Source organism: Leptodactylus fuscus, chromosome 6 (genome assembly GCF_031893055.1).
Source record: "Leptodactylus fuscus isolate aLepFus1 chromosome 6, aLepFus1.hap2, whole genome shotgun sequence".
Lineage (NCBI taxonomy): Eukaryota > Metazoa > Chordata > Amphibia > Anura > Leptodactylidae > Leptodactylus > Leptodactylus fuscus.
The window spans coordinates 81,068,709-81,093,400 of record NC_134270.1 but is presented as its reverse complement, the minus strand read 5'-3'; the positions used below and the strand labels follow the sequence as shown (position 1 = coordinate 81,093,400).

Sequence of the window (24,692 nt, the reverse complement as noted above, 5' to 3'; positions counted from 1 at the left end):
AACACTATTAATTTGTATTGCCGATAACTCTATGTTCAATTATTCTCCATCTCTTCATGCATTCCTGCTGAGACCTGGGCCAAGTGGGTAGTAAGGATAATATTATCCTATAAGTCAAATCTATAGATTCCACTACTCTTTTCTCGTTCAATACCTTGGCCACAGCTTCTAAAACACCTTTCTTAAAGGAGGAAATAATACACAAAAAGGGTGATTATAACTGTGTTTGTCTGTGTAATATATATATATATATATATATATATATATATATATATATATATATATGCATATGGATTAGCATATAAAACGACACTAGCTGTTGACGCCTCATAAAGCCATTATTTATTAAAAATAACCTTTTTTAATAAAAATGTCTAGACCACTGTATAAGCAATGTTACCTCCGATGCCGCCCCTGCTACTTCTTTTGTCACCCCCTCTACCCCATAGATTGTAAGCTCTTGCGAGCAGGGCCCTCAGTCCCATTGTGAGAATTGATTTATTATTCTGTAATGTCTCATTTTGTCTGTACTATGATTTGAGCAGCGGAATATGTTGCCGTTATATTATATTACTAAAAATTATTATTATTATTATTATTATTATTATTATTATATATTTATATACAGCCGCACCATCAAAAACACTCGGCTAATACTGTGTACATCCCCTTTCTTTTTTTGCCACCAAAAGAGTTTTGATCAGTTCAGGAATGGACTGTACAAGGCCTCTGAAGGTCTCCTTTGGTATCTGGCACCCAGACATTATTAGCAGATTCTTCAAAGGGTCATTCAAAGTCTAAGGTCCTGACAGAAACAGCAGAGCACTTTGCTCAATTGGAGTCACAATCTTTGAATGGAGTGGCACTGTTACTGTTTCACATTGCTCATAGTCATGGACTTGTAGTTGGGGGAACAGAAGATCAAAATGCTCTGTCCTGGTGACCAGAGGGATCCCAGTGGTCTGATCTCTACTGATCCAGCATTGATCACCTCTCTAGTGGCAAGTAATATATGTCTCTAGTCGCAATTCTTATACATTTTAAATTGGGGTTTACAAAAGAATAATATAGTACATGTAGATAAAGTTCTTGCTCTCAGTATTTATTCAGATGTCAGTAAACCACTATTAGATTTCATTCATATCACTAATACTTTTCACATGACAAGCATCTATAAAAACAGATGTATTAGTCCATTTTTGGCCGCGGTTCCACGTGCTGTAAACGCCACGGTTTGGCTGCAGTGGAAACGGATATCTAACACACCCCATCCACACATAGCAGAAAAATATCTGTCATGATTTTACAAATCACAGCAGTTTCTCTATAATGGAAGCAGAAAGTCCGCAAAGGAAAACTCTGTAGATTTTCTGTGCAAAGAAAACAGCAATGCATTTTTTCTGCAGTTTTCTCGCTGCACTTTTTTTGCTGTAGCCCACTACTTGGGGCCTCAGCCTTTAACTTTCAAAACAGATTGTCATCCAGGTGACACCTGTTAAAAATTGATCCATTGGGGCCAATTTATCATAAGGATATTTACTGAACCCACCTTTCTGAATGCTGTCTCACATTTTCTTTTTTGTTGCAAAAAATTTTGGAGCTTTTTTACGCCAATTTAGAAGTGGAGCATGCTTTTGCAAAAACTTTGAAGCAGAATATAACAAATTCTGCGTAAACCTATTCACCATCTAAAGCACACCCACATTACAAGTCACTTTTTAAAAAAAAAGGCACATTAGACGGAAAATGGAGCACAATAAATTAGGTGCAACCATTGAAAAAACAAAATAGGTATTAACACACCAGAATTCTGGCTCCAAAGCAATGATAAATCAGACTCATTGTCTTCTGTTGTGTCCATGTGAGGCCTCGTTCACATCTGCGTTTGGATTCCGTCCGGGGAAGTCCGCATGAGGATGCCCCCAAACAGAATACTGAACGCAACTGCAAGCAGTGTGCCAGTGAAAGCACACAGACCCCATAGACTATAATGGGGTTTGTGTGCTTGCCGCCAGATCTCTATAGGGATCATACGGACAGAAAAGTAGTTTGCAATCTATTTTCCTGCCTGCATGATTTTTGCAGGCAGCACGTGGAAAGTACACGGACCCCATTAATAGTCTATGGGGTCCGTGTGCTTTTACTGCACACCACTTCCAGTTGCATTCGGTATTCCGTTTAGGGGGTCCCCCTGTGGACTCCCCAAATGGAATGCCAAACACAGATGTGAATGAAGGGTAACTGTCAAGAGAAACGAATATAGGACATGCCAGTTTTTGATGGACTTTTTACAGTCCATTAAAAAGGTGATATGTGAATACACCCATAGATTTTCATGACCGTGAGATGGCCATTTAAATATTGGATACTGCATGGCAGTTTTCACTATTTGTCAATAAGGCTTATGGCTATGGTATCCCCCAGGATGACCTAGGGGGATAAACATGCAATCCAGATTGCATATCTGAGTCCAGATTGCATATAACTAATGGATTCTTAGAGCCATGAATGACTCTATAGGCAATGTATTCAACAAGAATGTTTTTAATATAAATAGTGGGCTGGGATCATGACTTCACACATAACAAGGTAGGCTTTCATTTTCAAAGCATTAATAATCTATCTATCTCCTTTTACCTCTATCCAGATGATTTCACAGATAGACTAAAGAGGTGTTGTCAGGTTCCAGAGCTCAAAGTGATATATATAGCTGAGAGGATTAGACAATGCCAGGACACGCTTTGCATGTGCTAAACAGGTCAACTAATGTTTCTGGAAAACTATTCTTTGCGTATTACCAAATACACCATCATTTTTACAGATATTGCTATGTCTACAGGTGTTTATCACGTAGAATTCTTATATTCAAGCAAGCTATACCTCTAGCCAAGGTTTTCTTGTTGAACATAATTCCAAATATACAATAAAGACTGACACGAATAACTGTAAAATAGGGAGAGGGCACACAGGGAAATATAACTGTGTAACAACCTTCCATGTAAGATCTGCAGAGAGGGCCCATTTGGAAGGCAGAAAATGAAGCGAAACTGAGGCAGACTTCATGTTCTGCCCAAATGAATGGGGATGATCAGTAGAGTGTCTCACGCAACTTCTGTCATGGAATCTACAGCAAGGTTGAGCAGGGCGTTTATTTTTTCTGCATCCTGCTTCGGTCTTTGCCTCTGACTGAAAAAAAAAATTGAGGGCTTATTGACAGAGGAAATTAGCTCTGATTTTGAGACAGAATCTACCTCAAAATCAGTCGCAAATTTCTACATGTGAACATATCCTTATTGGCCCTCAATAAAGAGAGACCAACGAAGTTATCATTAACTGCTCCACATACTGTGATTACGGCTAAGGCCTCACGTAGTGACCTGCAGCAAAAAAGCACTGCGGGAAAAACTGCGGCGACAACACATTGCGATTTTTCCCATAGCGCTTTTCACTGAACGTGAACTGCAGAGAAAGGTTCCTGTAGGTTTAATTGACATGCTGAAATTTCCAAAACCGCAGCCAGTATTTTTTCGCAAGAAATCAATACAAGGTATTTTTTTAGAATCCCATCCACCTTACTGTTCCTGTAAAAAGCTGCATTTTTTCCTTGTTTTTGGCATTTACACCACGTGGGGGGCTGGCCTAAAACCCACGGCATGTCAATTATTGCAAAAGATTGAAAGCTGCTGAAGACCTGTAGCGATTTGCTCGCTTGATTCACTTCGCCCCCCCCCCCATTCTTCATCAGCTTCTCCCCTCTGCCAATCCCTTCATTGGCCACCCATTGCGTTCCAGCTACTGACATTAACACACAAAGCGATCCACAATCTGTCCCCTCCATATATCTCCGACCTAATCTCCCACTACCTGCCCACGCATAACCTCAGATCCTCCAAAGACCTCCTACTCCGCTCCTCACACAACCGCCTCCAAGATTTCTCCTGTACATCCCCCATACTCTGGAACTCCTTACCACGACACATAAGACTGACCCCCACAGGCTTCAAGAAGGCCCTGAAGACTCACCTATTGAGGAAGGCCTACAACCTCCAATAACACTATCACCTCACCACCATCTGTACAATCTTTCCCCTCACCTTCTGTCTCTATCCCTCTTCCCTCATAGATTGTAAGCCTTTGCGGGCAGGGCCCTCTGTCCCACTGTGCCAGTTGGTCATTGTTAGTATTATATCTGTTATATCTGTTTGTATATTTTGTGTACCGTATGTAAACCCCCAATTGTAAAGCACCATGGAATTAATGGTGCTATATAAATAAACAATAATAATAATGATTTCTCCAAATGCAAAAAACAGTCAGTATTTGTCCAGAATTTTGCATCAATATTTCTAAGCAAATCTAGAAGTGGACCCTTAACAGTGCTGTGTGTACTGTGTGCAAGAGTCCTACCACAACCACAATATTAATTATCCCCCCAATCTGCAGTTATTGGTAGGTTTAGTGAAGGGACTTGATCTGGATTAAAGGGACTTTACCATTAATTTTTTTTTTTTTTTATAGTTGACACGTAGGAATAGCCTTAATGAAGGCTATTCTTCTCCTACCTTTCGATGTCTTCTCCGCCCTGCTGTTCAGTTCAATTCCTGTTTTTCGCCAGTATGCAAATGAGTTCCCTCGCAGCACTGGGGGCGGGCCCCAGCGCTCAAACAGCACTGGAGGCATCTCCAATGTTGCGAGAGAACTCTCCAGCGCCGCCTGCATCTTCTTCAGGAACGGGGTTTTCACGCGTCTTCTTTCGGGGGTTGGCTTCAAACCTCTAGTCCTCAGGCCTAGGGAAAAGCCGACTGCACTTGCCCACTGGCCACAAATAAATGGCCGCTTACAACACTTACAACAACCATTTGCATACCGACAGAAAACTGGATTTTAACCGAATGGCGGGGCGGACAAGACATCAAAATGTAGGAGAAGAATAGCCTTTATTAAGGCTATTCCTACATGTCAGCTATAAAAAAATAAAAAAAAAAGATTTTTAATGGTAGAATCTTTTTAAGCATTATTAGATTATATCTTATTATACATGCCTAATTTGTTTTTGTGTTTTCAGTTTGGTTATATACTCATGTTTTTATATCCTCAGTCTAATTTTACATTTATAACTTTTGGTTTACGGGCACTGGGTGGTTCAAATATAAAGCTAGGGTCACGCATTCGTTGCCCATCCATTCTTCTGGTCCATCGGAGGACTAAAACAACGAACAGACAGATCACTAAAATAGCAGTTACATATGGAGTTACATATGGCTAACTAGAATCTGAGGTGAATGGGAAAAACTCACTGGCTAAAGGCTGGTGGCTTCTTGGACCCACTAATCTCCACCCACCCTCTATAAAAGAAGAACTCAAGACACTCCTGTTTGCACAGCAACAAAGAAATAGCAGATTAGATCCAGTGTTCAGCACAAAGCTGGAACGAGCAAATAACTAGTAGTAAACTGTGCGACATAGTATAAGACAATGCAAAATAGTGTAAAATATATTAAACTCTAATAAACCAGTAAAGTCCTTAATAGTGGCCACTTTTGGGGCACTGCATAAAAATAAATATTCGGTCTCAGTATTTTTTGGGTAAAATATGCATGCATTTTTGAGCAGAAACGCAGTATGTGAACGCAGCTTTATATCGAAATGAAAGTAGCAGTGGCCTAGGATTGGATGCAAAAACAAGTTATACATACAGTACTTTAGAATGACTTGATTTCTATTTTAAGAAGGAAAGAGGAAGTTGTGTAGCCTAAGTTTACATTGTTACTGTCCTTTACAATGGAATCTCTGTCACTTCACAATTTCCTGCGCAGATGTGATATCATTGAAAAATCCCATTGTTCTCTTTTCTATATTCACATTTCCTGACAGAATAAGCACGGCATAAAGCTTTTATAAACATAGGACTACATGGTAAAATAAATATATAGACTAATAGTACAATGCAACCAGACTCTATAGTAACTGTTAGTTACTATACTATGTCATTAAAGAAGATAGTATAGTTGTACTGCACAGGTCTGCAAAGACTTAGAAACATAGGCTTAGGAAGGAAGTATGCAGTTTTCCGAAAAGTAATCTTCTGACCGACAGAAGTCCATACTTGGGTAACAGAAGGTCACATAACAGAATAACATTTGACTGGCAATAATTCTATAAAACACTAGCATATGCCCGCGACTTCGTCTGCAAGTTGGTTTTGGCGTTGAGCCACTTATATTTAGCCAATTGCTGTTGTAGATGATCCACCTACTCCCGCGTCTTGGCTCTGCTACACCGCAGCATATGCGAAGCATAATCAGTTGTATGTACATCTCTGCATATGGAGAGCGTACTGAGCTGTGCTACAGCGCTGCTTAAACTCTGCTACATCTGGCCATTTGGATTACAGGGGTGTTCTTATGTCAGTGTGTGAGCAGCTTCTGTGTTACAAAGGGCTGAATGGTAGTTGCTGAAATGTGCCAAAGTTTGATCAGCCTGTTCCCGCGTCTTGGCTCTGCTACATCGCTGCATATGCGTAGGATACCCAGCTGTATGTACATGTTTGCATAAGGAAAGCCTACAGAGGTGTGCTACAGCGCTGCGTAAGCTCTGCTACGTCGGGCAATTGTGATTACAGGGGTTTTGTTATGTGACTGAGCAGCTTCTGTGTTACAAAGGGCTGAACGGATGTTGCTGAAATGTGCAAAAGTTCTCCCCCTCCCCCATCAGAGGCAGAACAACACATTCCCATCGTACTCACTGAAACTCTACACCCGATATACTCCTCTTGCCCATACACATCCTGCATGTTCTGTAGTCTCCTGATCTTCCATGAAATTCCATTTTCATCAGCTTTCACACTGTCCAGCTTCATCCTATATAGCTTCGCCCACAAAATAGCATGTAGATCCTCCCACTGCCTAGCATGATCCTATCCTAGAATGTCTCAAGGACCTGTGATGATGTCATCACAGGTCCTTTAGTGTTGTGTGAACCTAAATTCCTTCACTGTGGTCGTGTAGTGATGTCATTTACCGGGATAAAAAGTAGCTTATGTTTTAATCGGGGTTCCTATCTATGTATGTGGCAAATTTCATGCAAATCCGTTTGGCCGTTTTGCGTGATTGAGGAACAAACATCCAAACCCACAAACATCCAAACCCACAAACTTTCACATTTATAATATTAGTAGGATAAAAAGGGTTTACTTTTTGTTTTCTTTGTCTTTTTTCATCAAAAATGAAATTAATATTGCAATAAGAGATAAAGAAAGCTTGGTCTGCATACTGCTAAACCTTCTTTCTTCTCTGTGCCCTATCACTGCTAGTTCAGGCTGAACTCTCTGACCATTAGCTGTCACTTACTGTCATTGATATTGTCACCAAAGCTGCTCTTGTCAGGGTGTGAATGTCTAGAACTCGGTCAGTCTCAAATGACTCATCTGTTTAGCAGAAGCCTGGATTGGCACCAGGGGCAGGACAAGATCCCTTGGTGCCCAAGAGGGTGGTTATTGAGTGTTTTCTCCTCAGCTACTTAAATTCAGCTTGACAGTTGTCAGATGAGCACTTATTCATTTAGTTGTCCCTGGATGCACCTCCTTGATTATATTGGGAAACAAGTGGGCACATGTTGGCCTGCATTTACAAATGGTCACAATGGTAAAAGTTTTACAATAAATTTGATGCTACTTGAAAGATAAGTTAGACACTATTTCTCTCACATCTTAAAATGCATATTTTACACTATGGAGCATGCAGCTAGATGTGTCACATTTGTAGCATTTTTTTTCGCTTGTTTTTGTAGATATTTGATACATTTGGCAAATGACACATATCCAATTTTTACAGTTTATTCCTGAATTCTACCACATCTTGTTTAATAAATATTTGTTTCTTGCAATTCATAAGGGGCCATGCGCTCAACACAACAGACGCGTCTCTCTTTACAACAGCAAGAGTCAGTGGGTATATACTCAACTTCAGTTACAAAATAAGACGTGCCCTATTTTTGCCTATATTTCTGGCCTGACGGACTTCATTTTTGGGATAATATATCCATTTCACTGACAATAAAAAGGATGAGTAGGTTAGGTTACAAAGTAAAACTACCAATGAAATTCATCCACTTCTTTCACCGACAATTAAAGGGGTTGTGCAGAATTTCAAAAACATGGCTACTTTCTTCTTTACAGAAGTGCAATCATGTCCGTTCATCACATGACCATGAGGCAGCTAAGTCCCATTCATTTTAATGGGATAGAGATGTGGCGCATCCCTTTTAGCACTGATGTGATGTGATTTTTTTTTCCACTAAATTGCACATCTGACCTCAGTGAAGCCTTAAAGAGGAATATCCCAAGAGAGTTGAAGAAGGATTCGAGCCACGTCAATAAAATATAACTTCTAATTCATACAAAAATAAAATCCGAAAGCACACACAAAAAGGGAAAAATTTGAAAAAACAGACATATTTAGTGTTTAAAATCGCGACTGACACGTTTCAGGACACTAGGTCCCTTAAACATAGCATTTGCGAGGTGCTATGAACTAACGTGGTTACAACTTCTTTATATACACCCTGTGTTCCCAGCTGTATTGTTTTGGACTGATTATGGGTAAGTGTTACTCCCTTTTATTCAATAAAGTTTGTTTCAAAACCAACTCTGTCTCTCTATGATTCGGCATTAAAGACAAAATTCATAGTTGGTAAATAAACAGGGCTAACTATCGCATCATTATGTAAGGTTCGGTTAGATTGAACAGCATACTTGTGCATAGTACAAAACTGTCTTCGGACAACACTGTTATTGTATAGTACATGTTATAAATGATGATTTATCATCTGCAACCTGGGTCAAATATTTATTCAAAGACTTTTGTATCTATACTAAATGCAATTTCCTTTTACTTTAAAATTTGCGGCAGAATGCATTCATATCGCTCCATTCATAAGATTTTAGAGGTCACCTGACCCGTTTTCTCCAACTTCATACAATCATTAATAGCTAATGTTGGCCAAACAACATATTCTCAGCCACATATGTGATTACTAAGACAAATGTTATCTGTGTTTAGCAGTTTACAACAAATGTGTCAGCGGAGACGGTTTCCAGCTGGTGCTCAGTGATTTCCTGGCATCCGTTTTTAGTATTAGTCCTGCCGCATTACAAGGACTAACATCATCCCAATAAACAGTCATTAATACCCCTCCTGTCTATATCCAAACACTTTGTATGCCGGGTAGCTGATGTACGCTACCATTTGCATTGTGGGTTAACCACGCATACAATTAATCAGGGAAGACACAGTCCGAGTTCCTGCAAATTAGGCTCTTTGATCCCCATCTTTGTATTCTGCTGTTTGTGTTTATTTTCTTTCAGTCATAAGCCACAGTTCCAATAGACTGCTCCGCTACGTAAATGCTTCCATCCCCATTCATTACACTCAACAGTTAAGCACTGGTATGCACAATTGCCTGGACCCAGCACAAGATTTCAATGAATTACAAAGCTCTTGTGCTCTTGTATTACTAATGGGATTTGGCTGTTTTATGGGACATGTGTTGAACATAAAGAATGACTCCCTTTCATATCCAGAGCAGCAGCTTATAGATACTTGTTGACTATTTCAAACAAATATCATAAAATTTTTTGATTGTATAACAATCTGAAGATCCTCTCAAAAGAGTAACATGAGGATCTCAATTTCAACTTCTATGAATAAACCCTGTACTACATTTGTCAAAACAGACCTAAAGGCTACAGCATTTACAGGATATTGTACATGAGATTTGCACCCACAGGCATAAAGCAGAGATACCAATAATCACCAGGACCTCAAATGAGCAGTTTTTTTTTTTTTCACACAGACATTTTGGGGGCTCCAAATAAAATTATGTACAGGCCCCCTTAAATAAAATAATAAATAATATTTTGATTATTTCATTAGATGGTGATGGGCAGAGATCCAAGTATCATCTAAATGTGCCCTAAAAGGACATATTAACCTTCTCCTTAAACCAGATACAACGAAGACCTATGGAGACCTACAACACAGATGCAGATCTGTGATGTAACTAAAGTCTTGTGAGCCATGGTGCAAACTTTTGTCTGGAGCCCCCTACCCCCTTCCTAGAGCGAATTCATGATAGTGAGGGCTATGGGTGCTGCAGCGATATCTCAGATACCTGAAAGGAATACAGTTTTTAGTACCCAGAACTACAGTTATCAAGAATATGGTGAGCGAGCAGCACAGTGTCTGGCATGTTAACATTACTGGGACAGTATAATATGCTTCACAGTGGCCCACACACAGTATTATATCCTCCACAGTGGCCCTCACACAGTATTATATGCTCCAGAGTGGCTCCCACACAGTATTATATGCTCAACAATGGCCATCACACAGTATTATATCCTCCACAGTGGCCCTCACACAGTATTATATGCTCCACAGTGGCTCCCAAACAGTATTATATGCTTGACAATGGCCATCACACAGTATTATATGCTCCACAGTGGCCCACACGCAGTATCATATGCTCAACAATGGCTCACACACAGTATTGTATGCTCAACAGTGGCTACCATACAGTATTATATGCTCCATAGTGGCCCCCACACAGTATTGTATGCTCCCAAGAGCTCCCACTAGAGCTGGTGCTATTATTATAGTCCATGTTAAATAACATATACCCTGTGGGATCCATGGATAGAATAGTGAAGGTGACATACACTGTCCCAATGGCCCCATCATGAAAACCTATCAAATAAACTAATAGATATGTTTATCATAAAAATACAGTAGCTATGTGTTAAATACAGCGTGAATACACCTTGAGAAAGAATAGATCATGGAGGTGGATGGGATCAAGGATCCGCGCTCAGAGGTCGTATGAGGAAATGATGGGTCCAGAGTATACTTAGTTTGAACTCTGGACCCATCATTTCCTCATACAACCTCTGAGCGCGGATCCTTGATCCCATCCACCTCCCTGTACTTCTCCTGGTCCTCCGGTGTCTCCAGACGGAACCGCTGCCACTCTCACCTGGTTCATTTTGCAATTGCGGATATAGGTGTTGTGACTCCATCACAACCCTTTCAGGTGAGAGGCTTTATTGGTCGTTTCTCTTCCTATAGTATAAAACTCAAGTTTCTTCCATAAGTGATACTACACTTAGAGCGCTCGGTGTCTTTGTTCTTGTTTTTGCAAAGAATAGATCATAGAATTCTTAATATAAATTTTATGATATTGATAGCATATGTTTCAGCCATGATTAGAATGACAGCTGTATGATATGTCTGCAGTGGAAATTTTCAAAGCTTCTAGAAGTTCTTATGTAGCACTTTGGCTCTTCCATTTATGATAGAAGCCATAATGCCATGATGGATCTGTCACAAAACAAGAGCATTCATCAGGTCCTACTGACACATAGTGGAATTTGTCTGGTTCTATCACAGTGTCCATTGTTTTACTGAAAAAAAATGGCTGTGTGTGCAGAGCTATTTCTTGCCATCAAATGTGATGGAATCTGTAAAGGAACCTCCAACAAAGACGTCAAATAAGTCTTTGGAACATTTTTACTCAGACTTGTTCTTTAAACACAACAGTAGTACTATATTATTGCCGTACCTGCACCTCTCTGTCTCCATATTTCTGTGGGTTTTTGCTGTTTTGACACTTCTTCCTCAGCTTCTTTAACTCAGACTGACACTTCTCAATAGACTCTGACTTGGAACGATGCTCAACTTGATATTTTTTCAGTGTCGCCTGGGGATAGTGAAGGAAATGCTATCAGTTAAAGACTGACAATCCCCTGATACCAAGAAGGTGGAACAAATAATCACAATAGACAATGTAACGGAACGGAAGACAAACTACGCACTGTTAAATACTTAATGTCTAACTCCAGCTTGTGTTCAAGTTGAGCCAGGAGTTCGGAGTGGAAAAGTTTTAGCTGAAAAAAAAAATTTGAGAAACATGTTATTTTGTGGCTTATAATACTGTAACTTCTTACAATGGTATGAAAGGTGACACAGTCTGACTTTGTTGTCAGCAATTAAATACACAATACTATTTTTTTCTACTAAGAAACTTTTCTTGTAGGATCAGTATAGGTAATCAATTCAAGGACAGGTCTTTAAAGGGTATTTGTTATCTCAGGATTTCACTTGCTCTCCTGTCTCTCCTCTTCTCCACTTCCTGATTTTCAGCTCATTCCAGCACAGAGCTCCTGGATTCACATACACTTTTAACCGAAGTACTGCTTAAGACACTCAGTATCAGGGCTCAAAATCCAAAAGGGACAAAAAAGATTATGTATGCCTGGAAGTAGGGACTGAGTCACCATTCTGACCTGCAAACAGGTCTGTAACCGAGGTAACCAACTGTAAACAAGGAGGAGGGAGATTTAGTTGTATCTAGCAAATGGACAGGACAGGACAAGAAATATATTGGGTAAAAACATTTCAGTTAGCTTAAATTACAATTAGAATCCTTGAGATGGGAATAGGAATGGATCATGCTGGGAGATACTGGTGGATGTTTTTTTTTTCTTTTTCCACCTCCTCTGGCTAACAAAATTAGCCTGACAACTCTTTTAAAAAGCACAAATTCATTAGCTGAATGTAATATAATTACAACCCAGACAAGCCACAAAAAGAGGCAAATAAATAAGGCCTGGTTCACCTCTGAGTTCAGTATTCCGTTCGGGGAGTCCTCTTGGGGATGGAAACCTATATGTATTACTGTTATTCCCCTCAGCACTTTCACTTTCACCTTCACATTTCCCCATTATATGTATAGGGCCTAACTTCAGGGGCCCCAATCTCATGATGGGGGGACGCTAGCGAGATGTAACGTGCGCAGTATATTGCACCTCTGGATGGAGAGGAGATGTGCCAAATTTCACCAAAATTGGATGAGAACTGTGGATTTGTATAGAGCAGGCTACTACAGATTTTGAGTTTTATATATATATATATATATATGTATATTTTTTAATTAATAAATGTATTCCTTTTACAATGTGCGTGGGATTTATTTTCAAATTTATATAACTACAACACAGCCCAGACCCAACTCTGTAACTACTCCAACTATACAGCTTGTACAGAACTAAGAACATGCAACAAACACCAGACAAAAAGAACATGTAAGCTGGCCAAACATGTGGCAGGACTGCTAAGCAATACCTTAGAGTTATTTCTGGAATTCCTCCCTTTAGACATGAGTATTTTTCATAATAATACAAAATAAGAATCTTCTGATAAAATCCCACAACTAAAATATGGACTTTTTTTTGTCTCCATGCATATACTCTAAACATAGTCTCCATAGTACACTTGCAATATCCGACCAATTCAGTTATCACTCCACTCTTTATTACAACAAAGTACTGAATGTGGGCAAGGCTGCGAGTCTCAGAATACAGAAGTACAATGGAGTTATCCCACACCAAAAGGCCTACTTACAACTTCTTCCAACTGGACTTGGATTTGTCGATGAACTTCAGCCATTTGAAATAAAGTGTCACCTGGAATTAGCAAATATAAAGATAAGTGAATTTCCCGATCATCACATAACAACAGACAAACTTATGAAGGTATATTTCCAAACAACAGATCCTTGTTTTGACAGCTCAACGGTTCAGTAATGGCGTTTACAAAATTCTAACACATCCATTTATTGATGAGGCAAAATGTATCACTTCATAAAGCTACTTCCCATAAATGGCTGAGTCATGCTGAGTCCGCCAGAGCAGGATCCCCCTAATAAGGCTTAAGGACGACAGTCACCCAGATATTTTTGGGGCATCATCACAGCATCTAAGCTTGCAGTCAGATTTTCCCCTGCTGCCAGCTATTCTCTGTCTTTACTGTACTTCTACTATATTATATTGATAGGTCCCACAGTATAGACATTTATCCTCTTGTTGCCTCCATCATTACTAGATCCCTTTCTTTCCTGGTCTCTTCTTTTGATGCCAAAATTACACGGGCTGTTTATGAATACTGAGGTGATTGCAGTCTCATAAAATCTCCCCATTTTTAGACTGCAGCTGGCCTAGACTAGTGATAATATTATCACTGCAGGTCTGCTTTCAGAAACTAAAGACCATTATCTGAATTTACCTGGAGAGAGTGATACTTCAAGGGAAATGTAGGATTTTATAGTGTAGGATTTATTGTATATTGGCCATGCAAATAAATGCTTGATTATGTAAAACATGGATGGTCTGGGTTTATCAGAGTAAGGGCCCCTTCACACGGCGGATACGCTCACTGCTTTGGAGCGTGTAAACGTTCCGTAGCAGCGGCGTCTAAAGCAGTTCCCATTGTTTTCTATGGGAGCCGGCAGACGCGCGCTCGCCATAAAAATGAATGGAAAAAGCAGCCCATTCATTTCTATGGCGAGCGCGCGTCTGCCGGCTCCCATAGAAAACAATGCGATCTGCTTTTAGACGCCGCTGCTACGGAACGTTTACACGCTCCAAAGCAGTGAGCGTATCCGCCGTGTGAAGGGGCCCTTAGAGCTGCTCTTTGTAAGCTCCCCTCTCAAAGGACCAGGCAAATATGCAAACTCTGTTTCTTCTTCATTGTTTACACTGCATGACATCTACATAGTAGCAGCTATGCAGGGCATTGCATCTTTTGCCCTATTCACTAGCATGAAATTAATCTGAATAATCCTACACCAGCGATTCCCAACTGGGGTGCCGTAGACACCTTCCAGGAGTTTTTAGACATCCCAGTGGGGAAATAGCCGAATATCCCCTTTTAAAGGGCCTTTATCATTGGGAAAATTCATTTTTAACTAAGCACATACTTGCATAGCCTTTATAAAGGCTATTCCACACATACCTTTTGCACGTTAATCCTCCTAGCCATTTTGAATGCTTGATTATCTACACATGCTAATTAGCCTCCAGCATGCACCCGTAAATCTCAGTGAGCACTGTCTGCTGTGTCTGTGTGTGAGAGCAGGGAGGCTGCTGCTGATGATGCTCATCAGCCTTCTCTGCTCTTACACATAGCAGACAGTGCTCACTGAGACTTCTGATGGTCTTTGCTGGCTAATTATCATATGAATAAAAGCGGGCTCATTCAAAAATGTCTGAGGGGATTAACATACAAAAGGTACATGTGGAATAGCCTTTCTAAAGGCTATGCAAGTATGTTCTTAGTTAAAAATGAGTTTTCCCAATGATAGAGCCCCTTTAACTAAATCGGTATCCTTAGGAGGAATAGAACGGTACAGCAAGAACTCTTTAGCTTCCTGCTTTATAACTAGTGATGCTAGTTTTCAACAGCTAGTGATGCCTGCTGAAGATCTCCTGAATCAATCTGCAGAGAAAAAGCAGGAGAACGTCAGAGTTGTGGGGGACTGAGGATGGGTAAGCATACCACTGAACTGTCCAGGATTCAGCAGGACAGTCCTTGATTCCGGGTCCTGTCCTGCTGTCCCAGTATCAACTCATTTGCGTACGGCCCAAGAAGCTGTAGGTGCAATGTGATAACGTCACTTACATCACGCCTGCAGCTTCCTGAACACTCCGGGAGAAGAGCCTTCTAAGGAGCAGCATGGGAGAAAGGAGAGGTGAATATTTGTGTTTTTATTATGTTAAACTGTGGGGGAAAATGGAAGGGGAATATTAAATTGGTGACAGATGAAGGGGGATATCAACCGGGGGGGGGGGGGCATATGAGGAGAGACATTAAACTGGGGACATATGAGGGGGGACATTAAACTGGGGGAGATGAAAAGGAACATTAAACCAGGGGGGCAGATGGAGGGTTACATTAAACTGGGATCAGATGGAGGGGAACATTACACTGGGGGCATCTGGAGGGCAACATTAAACAGTGGGGGTCATTTGATGGGGACATTAAAATGGGGGCAAGGTGGAAGGGGACATTAAACCATGGGAGTAGTTGTAGGAAGAAATGTCTGCCTCTAGTTGCTCCCAGATTAATATTACCCTCAGCTACCCCCATGGTTTATTGTTCCCCTCCAGCTGCCCCAGTTTAATGTGCCCCTCTAGTTTCCTGCAGTTTAAACTGGGGCACCAGAAGAGGGACTTCATACTATTGGGCAGTTGGAGGGGAACATTATAATGTGGGGGCATATAATGTTAGGGTGACTGTAGGAGCATTATACTGTGTTGGGGCACATGGAAAGATGGAGGAGAATGTGCAGAGTCAATGTAGAAATGGGTGTAGCTAAATTTGCAACAGCACACATACTGTCCCACTTTCTATCCTTTGAAAGTTGGGAGGTATGTGTAAGTGTTATTTGTTTCTTTTTTATATAGCACAACTACAGTATTGGTCCACTGGGGGACATAACGAGTTGTCTTGGAGCCTCTGAAGGATGATTTTAGTTACCTGGGGGCTACTAGGGGACATTATTAGCTGTCTTGGAGCCACTTGGGGTACGGCTGAGCGATTAATCGAAAAATAACCGAAACAAAACATCAACCAGGATAACTGATGTGATTTTGTTCATTCGGTTATTTTGGTTTGGTCATTACAATATTTGCAGTTTCATCCAGGTCAAACCAAAACTACTATTATTATACTGTGGGGTCTCATTAGAACCCAGAGTATAATAAGGGGAGGGTCAGGGGAGGTGAGGAAACATAAAAACAGCATTACTTCTCCTGGTACGACTCTCTGCTATTTTCGGTGCTTATGTCTAACGTCAGGGACTGGCTTACGTCATGTGGCAACTAGAGATGAGCGAGTAGTATTCAATCAAATACCTCCCCGCCATAGGTATCCGTGTAAGCGGCTGAACACCAAGGGGTTAAGTGCATTGAATATTCAATACTACTCGTTCATCTCTAGTGGCAACGCTTGGCTTTATTGGACATCATACAGTAAGTCTCTACTTAGGTCACCCCTCTTTTACAAAAAAGGGCAGCTTTTACTCGGGAAGACTCAGACCATTATGTATTACATGATCAGGATTTCATGTCTCCATTCCTATGTACTTTAATGGAAGAAATGAAAATCCAGTATGCTATCAGGTGACACAAAAAGTGTATACATTATTTAGTGCTTCGTATTAAGTTTAGAATCTGAAAGAATATGGAACAGATCAAGTCAACAGCTATGCCAGCACCAGCTACGAATTGTTACCCTCCTGAACAGAAATAAAGATGAATATTGTTTTCACTCTAATTATGACATTCTTGCAGCTCAACGTGACTGAGATTATCTTTTAGTTCCATTCCATTTAAGAAGACTAAGACATTACTAATCACATACTCCCACATAGCTGAAATTCTCAGTCAGGGATGCTGATGTCTGGATACATTATAGCATTATAACATTAATAAGTTGCTTTCTAGGTCAAAGTACACTTCAGAAAGCTGGGGTATTCCTTGATAGATAAATGAGATAAACAGCACGCTTGCTAACTAAAAGAACTAAAAGAGGTTTCTACTGAGTTTATTACAGGCTTTTAACCCTCCAGTGGGGGCAGGAGCCAGGAGCTGAAGGTGGCAGGCAGAAGCCAGCATAACTGGCTTTGTAGGTACAGCGGTCCCTGTGGGGTTATGCACTTTAAGACAGGGGCGGGGCTTAGCGTGCTGTGCGTTCTTTAGTTGGTGGGTGGACGCCAAAGTGAACAGTCCCACTCCGGAGGTCTGCTCTAATCACTGACACAGTGGCCACTATGGTCGCCATAGAAGATATCCTGGGGCAGCTCAGGTCTGCTGTCAGCACCAGAGGGAAGGGTAACTTTAAGGGGTAGGTACCGGGGATGCTCAGCCTGGCCTCAAAACTTCCAGTGCTGGAACGTCGTCCCCATCCGGCTCAGCCTCCAGCTCGGCTGAGACAAGATATCCCACCTAGAGGGAGGTGCTGAAGAAGAGCCTTCAACTTCCACCTCATGGCACCCCTTACCAACAGTGGGGGTGGATCCTTCTGGTGATCCACCAGCTGGACACCTTTTGGATCCATGTGGATCTGGACTGCAAGCGACGGAGAGGGGCTTGGAAGTAATGCAACCAGGAGTCATCTTGGTTCCATCCAGTTCCTTGACAACCATCTCTGAGGCAAGGCCAATGGTGCAGACAACTGTGACTTTCATCAGTGGACACAGTGGGCTATCTTGTTGCAACTGCAGCAGAGAGTTGACAACGGTTTTGGCCACACTGACAACGCACATGTGGATGGTGAACCTCGAAAACAGGATTCTGAATAGCTATCTGGTGGGCACACAGCACCTACGCAGCCAATGAGTACATGTCCTTGAATTGTCCATTCTAACGCCATCGTTATGTCTCTCTAATGGAGAGTGATACCCATGTCAGTAAAGAGGCTAATGTGATAGTACTGGTGCAGAAGGATTCAGCAGCTGATGGGGATGGAATTGGATTTGTCTGGATGACAGAGCAAAAGGGGAGGTTTACGTGTACTTGAGGACCACTTGGAAGTGTATCTAAAAAAGGAGGTGACAGAAAAGATATGGAAGGATGAATATGTTTAAATATTCTCCTTGTTACATTTGGAAACATTTTATTTAGATAAGGGAAAAAGGGCAAGAGCAAAAAAGAGGAAGTACGGCATTAATACCGCAAACTTTTAACATTTGGCTACAGGTCTTCACAATATTAGGTAGTGTCATAAGGGAAAAGGTTCAAGATAATTGCTCCACCCTTTTCTGCTCATGGACACTATTAGTGAGGTTCAACATATTTACGGTGGTCAAACATGGTTGTGATATGACGAGCAATTCCATCAGAGGATAGCCTGGCAGCAGGGATATAGGCCTATGATTACAAGTAATGTCTCCCTCCAGGTTTGGACAGCCTTTTCAGGGAGGGGCCAGAGGAGCCAATTAGGATGAGAGACTAATGCAGGGCAAGGCAGTGGACAGTCCGAGCAATTTAATAAAGGACAAATTTAAACATGACTGTTGCTTTTACAATGACACTTCCCATGGGTCTCTTAAGTACTTATGAAAAGGAAAAGGGAGCTTATTAGGGATATAAAACATGATTTTTTTTGAGCTTATGGGTTTCCTTTCTTGGATTTGTTGTTGTTTGATCTGAGATAGTGCCAAGGAAGATATGGCACGTGGCACACTCTGTGGACAGGGTTAACAAGACTTGCATTAAAGTAAATAGGGCTGTATCTGCTTCTGTAGTGCCTAACGGCAGCGTCAACATACATGATTTGGATCTTGAATCAGCCAAGTGAGTTTCTGGTTAAAAGACGGATTCACCTCAATACAGTAGAGAAATAAATGAATATCTCGGCAAGACAGGTGCAAATTATCATGAATAAATGAATTAATTTTATTTATATAGCGCCAACATATACCGCAGCACTGTACAATTTTGTAGGGTTCAACAGAGCTTACAATCTATGAGGAAGAGGGAGTGACACAAGAGGTAGCAGGAGCGCCATTGCTTATGTAGAGGTCAGACAGTTTTGTAATAGAGGTTACTGTCATTACACAAACATAAAACTTTATGAGCCATCACTAGTGGTGTCCTGTAACATGTGGATGGTGCTTGGACAGATAAAGTTAGCCTGAGATGGCATCATATCATGTGGGGTAATGTGGGAGCTAGAACAGAGGAGGGTTAAATTTTGGGGATTCTAGCTGTCAGGATTCGCGGACGCCATGGCTTCCCTGCCAGGCGGCGCATGCCCCGGAGGCGTGTCAGTGATTCCTCTGGCCGTGTTTAGTACACTAAGGGGTTAAGTTGCCTCCTTGGTGTCGGCTTGACTGGCAGGGTGTCTGGCCAGTCATTCCCATCTGTGATGGGTGGGGTTGTTTCCCAGTTCCTATTTTAACTCCACTCACCCATCTTCATTTGCCTGCTATAGGTTCTATATACTTTGGTATTTCCAGGTTCTGTATTCTGGTACACTTGCTACAAACTCTTAATCTTTGTTTTCCCTTCCTGTTCCTTGCCTGCTTCGTCTTCTGGTTTATTTCAGCATTCTACTTCTTACCTATACCTACTACTGGTCTAGCTTGAACTCTATACAGCTATTGTTCTCTGTTACCTGCCGCTACTAGTTATTCCCTGTTTCATTTTACATCTCAGCCCACTGTAGGGTTATTATAGGGAATCTATTTAGGTTCCTGTGAGGGGCGCCCTTGTAAGGACGTTACTCTGACGTTAGGCAGGTTCAGTCAGGGGTTCTTATAGGGCAAGTTTCCCAACCTGCTCCCGCCCACGTTCCAGGACTTGCACTCAGCCGTCACCAATCCAGGTCAGTGTCTTACATTATAGCAGGCCCCTATCCCAGACAGCACTCCCGGCGGTTCAGAATGAGTACCGAGCTCTCAGTCACTGATCGCCTGGATGAGCTGTCAAATCATGTGCAGGGAATGGCTGGGTTAATAACTCAAGTCTCACAACGTCTGGACGCATTGACAACTTCAGTTTCAGACGTTGGGAGCCCACCAGTATCTCCACCTGTCTTCCCTGTACACAGTGTCCGGCCTAGTTCTAAAATGCTCCTACCAGATCGCTTTGATGGTAAACCTGACAGGTTCCGGACTTTCCGGGAATCATGTCGCCTCTATTTTCGTTTTAATTATTTCCCCTCTGAAGCAGAGAAAGTAGCGATTGTGGTATCACTCCTTCAAGGGGCTCCTCAGGATTGGGCTCTAGCCCTTCCTTCAGGGGCCGCTGAATGGAATTCCTTAGACAAATTTTTTCTGTCACTTGGCCAGGTTTATGATGACCCCAACCGTGCAGCTTTGGCAGAAACCCATTTGTTGTCTATTCAGCAAGGTCGCCGCACAGCTGAAGAATATTGCTCTGAATTCCGCCAGTGGTGCTCGCAGACCGGATGGTCTGACGGACCGCTTAAGACCCTTTTCCGACAAGGATTATCTGACATGATAAAAGACGCCATGGTAAGCCATCCCGTTCCTGAGTCCCTGGGCGACTTTATGACATTGGCCGTGACCATTGACAGGAGGCTTAGGGAAAGACGCAGAGAAAGGCAAGCAGGTTCCACCTTGCAGGTTAGGTCAGGCCTATCTTCTAAATCTTCTTCTGTCACCGCTAACGCCATTCCTTCCCAGCCCCCTTCACCATTTCCCTCTCAGACCTCTAGAGAGGAACCCATGATATTGGGCTCCACAGCTGCTGCTAGAAGGAAGCATCGCTTGGAGAACACCTTATGCTTGTATTGCGGTAAACCCGGACATTTTTTGAGAGATTGCCCATCCAGACCAAGACCGCCACAGGAAAACTCCAGCGCCTGAGTGATCTCCGGGAGGGTCACTCAGGCGTACAGGTACCTCCTAACTATTCAGATAAATTATTGCTACCAGTGACTCTGTTTTTTGGGCCCAAAACTTTTGCCTGTCAGGCAATGGTGGATTCAGGAGCTGCAATGAGTTTTATCCATGTGGCCGTGGCACAAGCCTTGGGGCTACCGTTAATTCCATTGTGTGCCCCCTTTTCGGTTTCTGGTGCAGATTTTACTCCCCTGTCTGAGGGAAGGATAAAATTTCGCACTGCAGAGGTCATGTTAAAAGTTGGGTGTCTGCATTCTGAAAAAATTTCATTTTTTGTTATTGAGAAATTAACTGTTGATATTATTCTCGGCTTGCCTTGGCTCCGCCTCCACAATCCTGTATTTGATTGGGAAACTGCTGAGTTGGTGAAATGGGGGAATTCATGTACTTCTCATTTAAATACCGTTCAGTCTCCTTTATGTTCAGTTAATTGTAACCCTGAGCTCCCTGACTTTATTTGTGATTTCAAAGACGTCTTTGACGAGGCCGCTGTGGAAATTTTACCTCCACAACGGCCTTACGATTGTGCCATAGAACTCGTTCCTGGAGCCAAGCTTCCTAAAGGTCGCATTTTTAACTTGTCAGCCCCTGAGCGAGAGTCTATGCGCCAATATGTTAAGGAAAGTTTGGTGAAAGGACACATTCGGCCATCCGTTTCCCCTGTTGGTGCTGGTTTTTTCTTTGTTGAAAAGAAAGATGGAGGTCTCCGCCCGTGTATTGATTATAGGGAGCTCAATAAAATAACGGTTAAGGATCAGCATCCTCTTCCTCTGATACCGGATCTTTTCAATCAGGTGGTCGGCGCCCGGTGGTTCTCTAAAATCGATCTCCGGGGAGCCTACAACCTAATCCGGATTAAAGAGGGAGATGAGTGGAAGACGGCTTTCAATACGCCGGAGGGCCACTTTGAGTATCTAGTCATGCCCTTTGGTTTATGTAATGCCCCAGCCGTCTTCCAGCGTTTCGTAAATGATATTTTCAGGGATCTATTGGGCCGTTTTCTAGTCATTTATTTCGATGATATTCTCATATTCTCCCCAGATTGGGAGTCCCATCAGCAGCATGTGAGAGAGGTCCTCTTAAGGTTGCGCCAGAATCAACTTTGCGCCAAGATTTCCAAATGTCGGTTTGGAGTCCAGGAGGTAGGGTTTCTGGGATACATACTCACCCCCGGTTCAATAGGTATGGATCCACAGAAAGTATCCGCCGTGATTCACTGGGTAAAACCGACAACATTGAAAGAGATCCAACGTTTTCTGGGTTTCGCAAATTATTATCGAAAATTCATTAAAAATTTTTCTACTATTGCCAAACCTCTTACTGACTTGACAAAAAAGGGGGCTGATCCTACCACCTGGACATCTGAGGCCAAATTATCATTTGAGACTTTAAAGAAATGTTTCACCACTGCTCCAGTCCTGGTCCACCCTGACCCCACTCGTCCTTTTGTGGTGGAGGTTGATGCCTCCGAGACGGGGGTTGGCGCTGTCCTGTCTCAGGGGATAGATCCATTCACTAATCTTCAACCCATTGCATTTTTCTCCAGAAAATTCTCCACTGCAGAAGCCAATTACGATATAGGTAACAGGGAGTTGCTGGCTATAAAATGGGCCTTCGAAGAGTGGAGACATTTTCTGGAGGGTGCCAAACATAGAATTACAGTGTTAACTGACCATAAAAACCTGTTATACTTAGATAACGCCAAGAGGTTGAATCCCCGTCAGGCGCGGTGGGCGCTGTTCTTCACCAGATTTAATTTTATAGTTACCTATCGTCCAGGGTCTAAAAATATTAAGGCCGATGCCTTATCCAGGAGTTTTGGAATTTGTAGAATCCCAAATGAAGAACCTGAAAATGTCCTCTCTCCTGGGGTAGTTGTCGCAACCCTGACTCCAGATCTGATGTCTGCTCTTGCGGATGCACAGGGCTCCGCCCCTGATGCCTTGCCACCCGGTAAGCTCTTTGTCCCGGGTCACCTTCGCTTGAAAGTTCTGGAGGAGGTCCACTCCTCGGTACTAGCTGGTCACCCGGGCATTGCCGGCACTGGTTATTTGTTGTCTCGCACCTATTGGTGGCCGTCCTGGCAACGTGATGTCAAGGGGTTTGTACAAGCCTGTGAAACCTGTGCTAGGGCAAAGGTTCCCCGACAGCTCCCAGCAGGACTATTGCATCCACTCCCTTTACCCAGCAGACCTTGGTCCCATTTATCAATGGATTTTGTCACAGACCTTCCCCTCTCCAAGGGAAAGTCCGTAATCTGGGTGGTGGTGGATCGTTTTACTAAAATGTGTCATCTTATAGCGTTAAAGAAATTACCCACAGCTAAATATCTTGCAGGGTTGTTTATCTGCCATGTCTTACGTCTTCATGGTATTCCCTCAAACATAGTGTCAGACAGAGGGGTACAGTTCGTGTCGCAATTCTGGAAAGCATTCTGCCACGAGTTGGGTATCTCGCTGTCCTTTTCCTCAGCTTTTCACCCAGAAACTAATGGGCAGACTGAGAGACTTAATCAATCACTAGAACAGTATCTTAGGTGCTTTGTCTCTGAGTGTCAAGAAAAGTGGAGTGGTTATTTGCCTATGGCTGAGTTCGCTCTCAATAATCATGTTAGTGCTTCGACACGACTGTCCCCCTTCTACTGTAATTACGGTTTTCACCCCAGATACTCCTCTGGAACTGGTAATGAATCAACCTTCTCTTCAGTGAAAGACATTGCTAATATTTTGCACACGATTTGGGGGGCGAGTTTAGAAACTCTAAAGGAATCCCAACTCAAACAGGTAAAATATGCCAACAAAAAGCGCCGCCCCGGACCAGATTATGCTGTTGGTGATAAAGTGTGGCTATCAACTAAAAACCTCCGCCTTCGTGTACCATCAGCAAAGTTCGCCCCACGATTCATTGGTCCATATCCCATCACTGAAATAATCAATCCCGTGTCATTTAGGTTGTTACTCCCTAGTTCTCTCCGTATTCATCCGGTTTTTCATAAATCCTTATTAAAGAAGTATATTCCCGCTGTAGTTGCTCGTTCTCCACCTCAACCAGTGATCGTTCAAGGAGAGTTGGAGTTTGAGGTGGAGCGAATTATTGATTCTCGCAAAGTGCAGAATTCTCTCCAATATCTTGTACATTGGAAAGGATATGGCCCAGAGGAACGAGTTTGGGTTACTGCCAGAGATCTTCACGCTCCCAGATTGGTGGAAGAATTTCATCACTCCTATCCCACCAAGCCGGGAGGTCCGGGTGAGGGTCCGGAGGTCCCTCCTCAAGGGGGGGGTACTGTCAGGATTCGCGGACGCCATGGCTTCCCTGCCAGGCGGCGCATGCCCCGGAGGCGTGTCAGTGATTCCTCTGGCCGTGTTTAGTACACTAAGGGGTTAAGTTGCCTCCTTGGTGTCGGCTTGACTGGCAGGGTGTCTGGC

The 24,692-nt window shown here is 42.4% G+C and overlaps 1 protein-coding gene across 1 annotated transcript in view; it reads right to left on the bottom strand.

Moving 5' to 3' along the window:
* LOC142210842 (BAR/IMD domain-containing adapter protein 2-like) overlaps positions 1-24,692 on the bottom strand; it is a 120,113-nt gene that overhangs the window by 39,668 nt on the left and 55,753 nt on the right. Inside the window, exons 5-7 of the mRNA XM_075280299.1 lie at positions 13,458-13,519; positions 11,870-11,941; positions 11,617-11,754 (exon numbers count right to left, since the gene is read on the bottom strand). Coding sequence (XP_075136400.1) covers positions 11,617-11,754; positions 11,870-11,941; positions 13,458-13,519 — 272 coding nt within the window. The remainder of the gene's footprint in view (positions 1-11,616; positions 11,755-11,869; positions 11,942-13,457; positions 13,520-24,692) is intronic.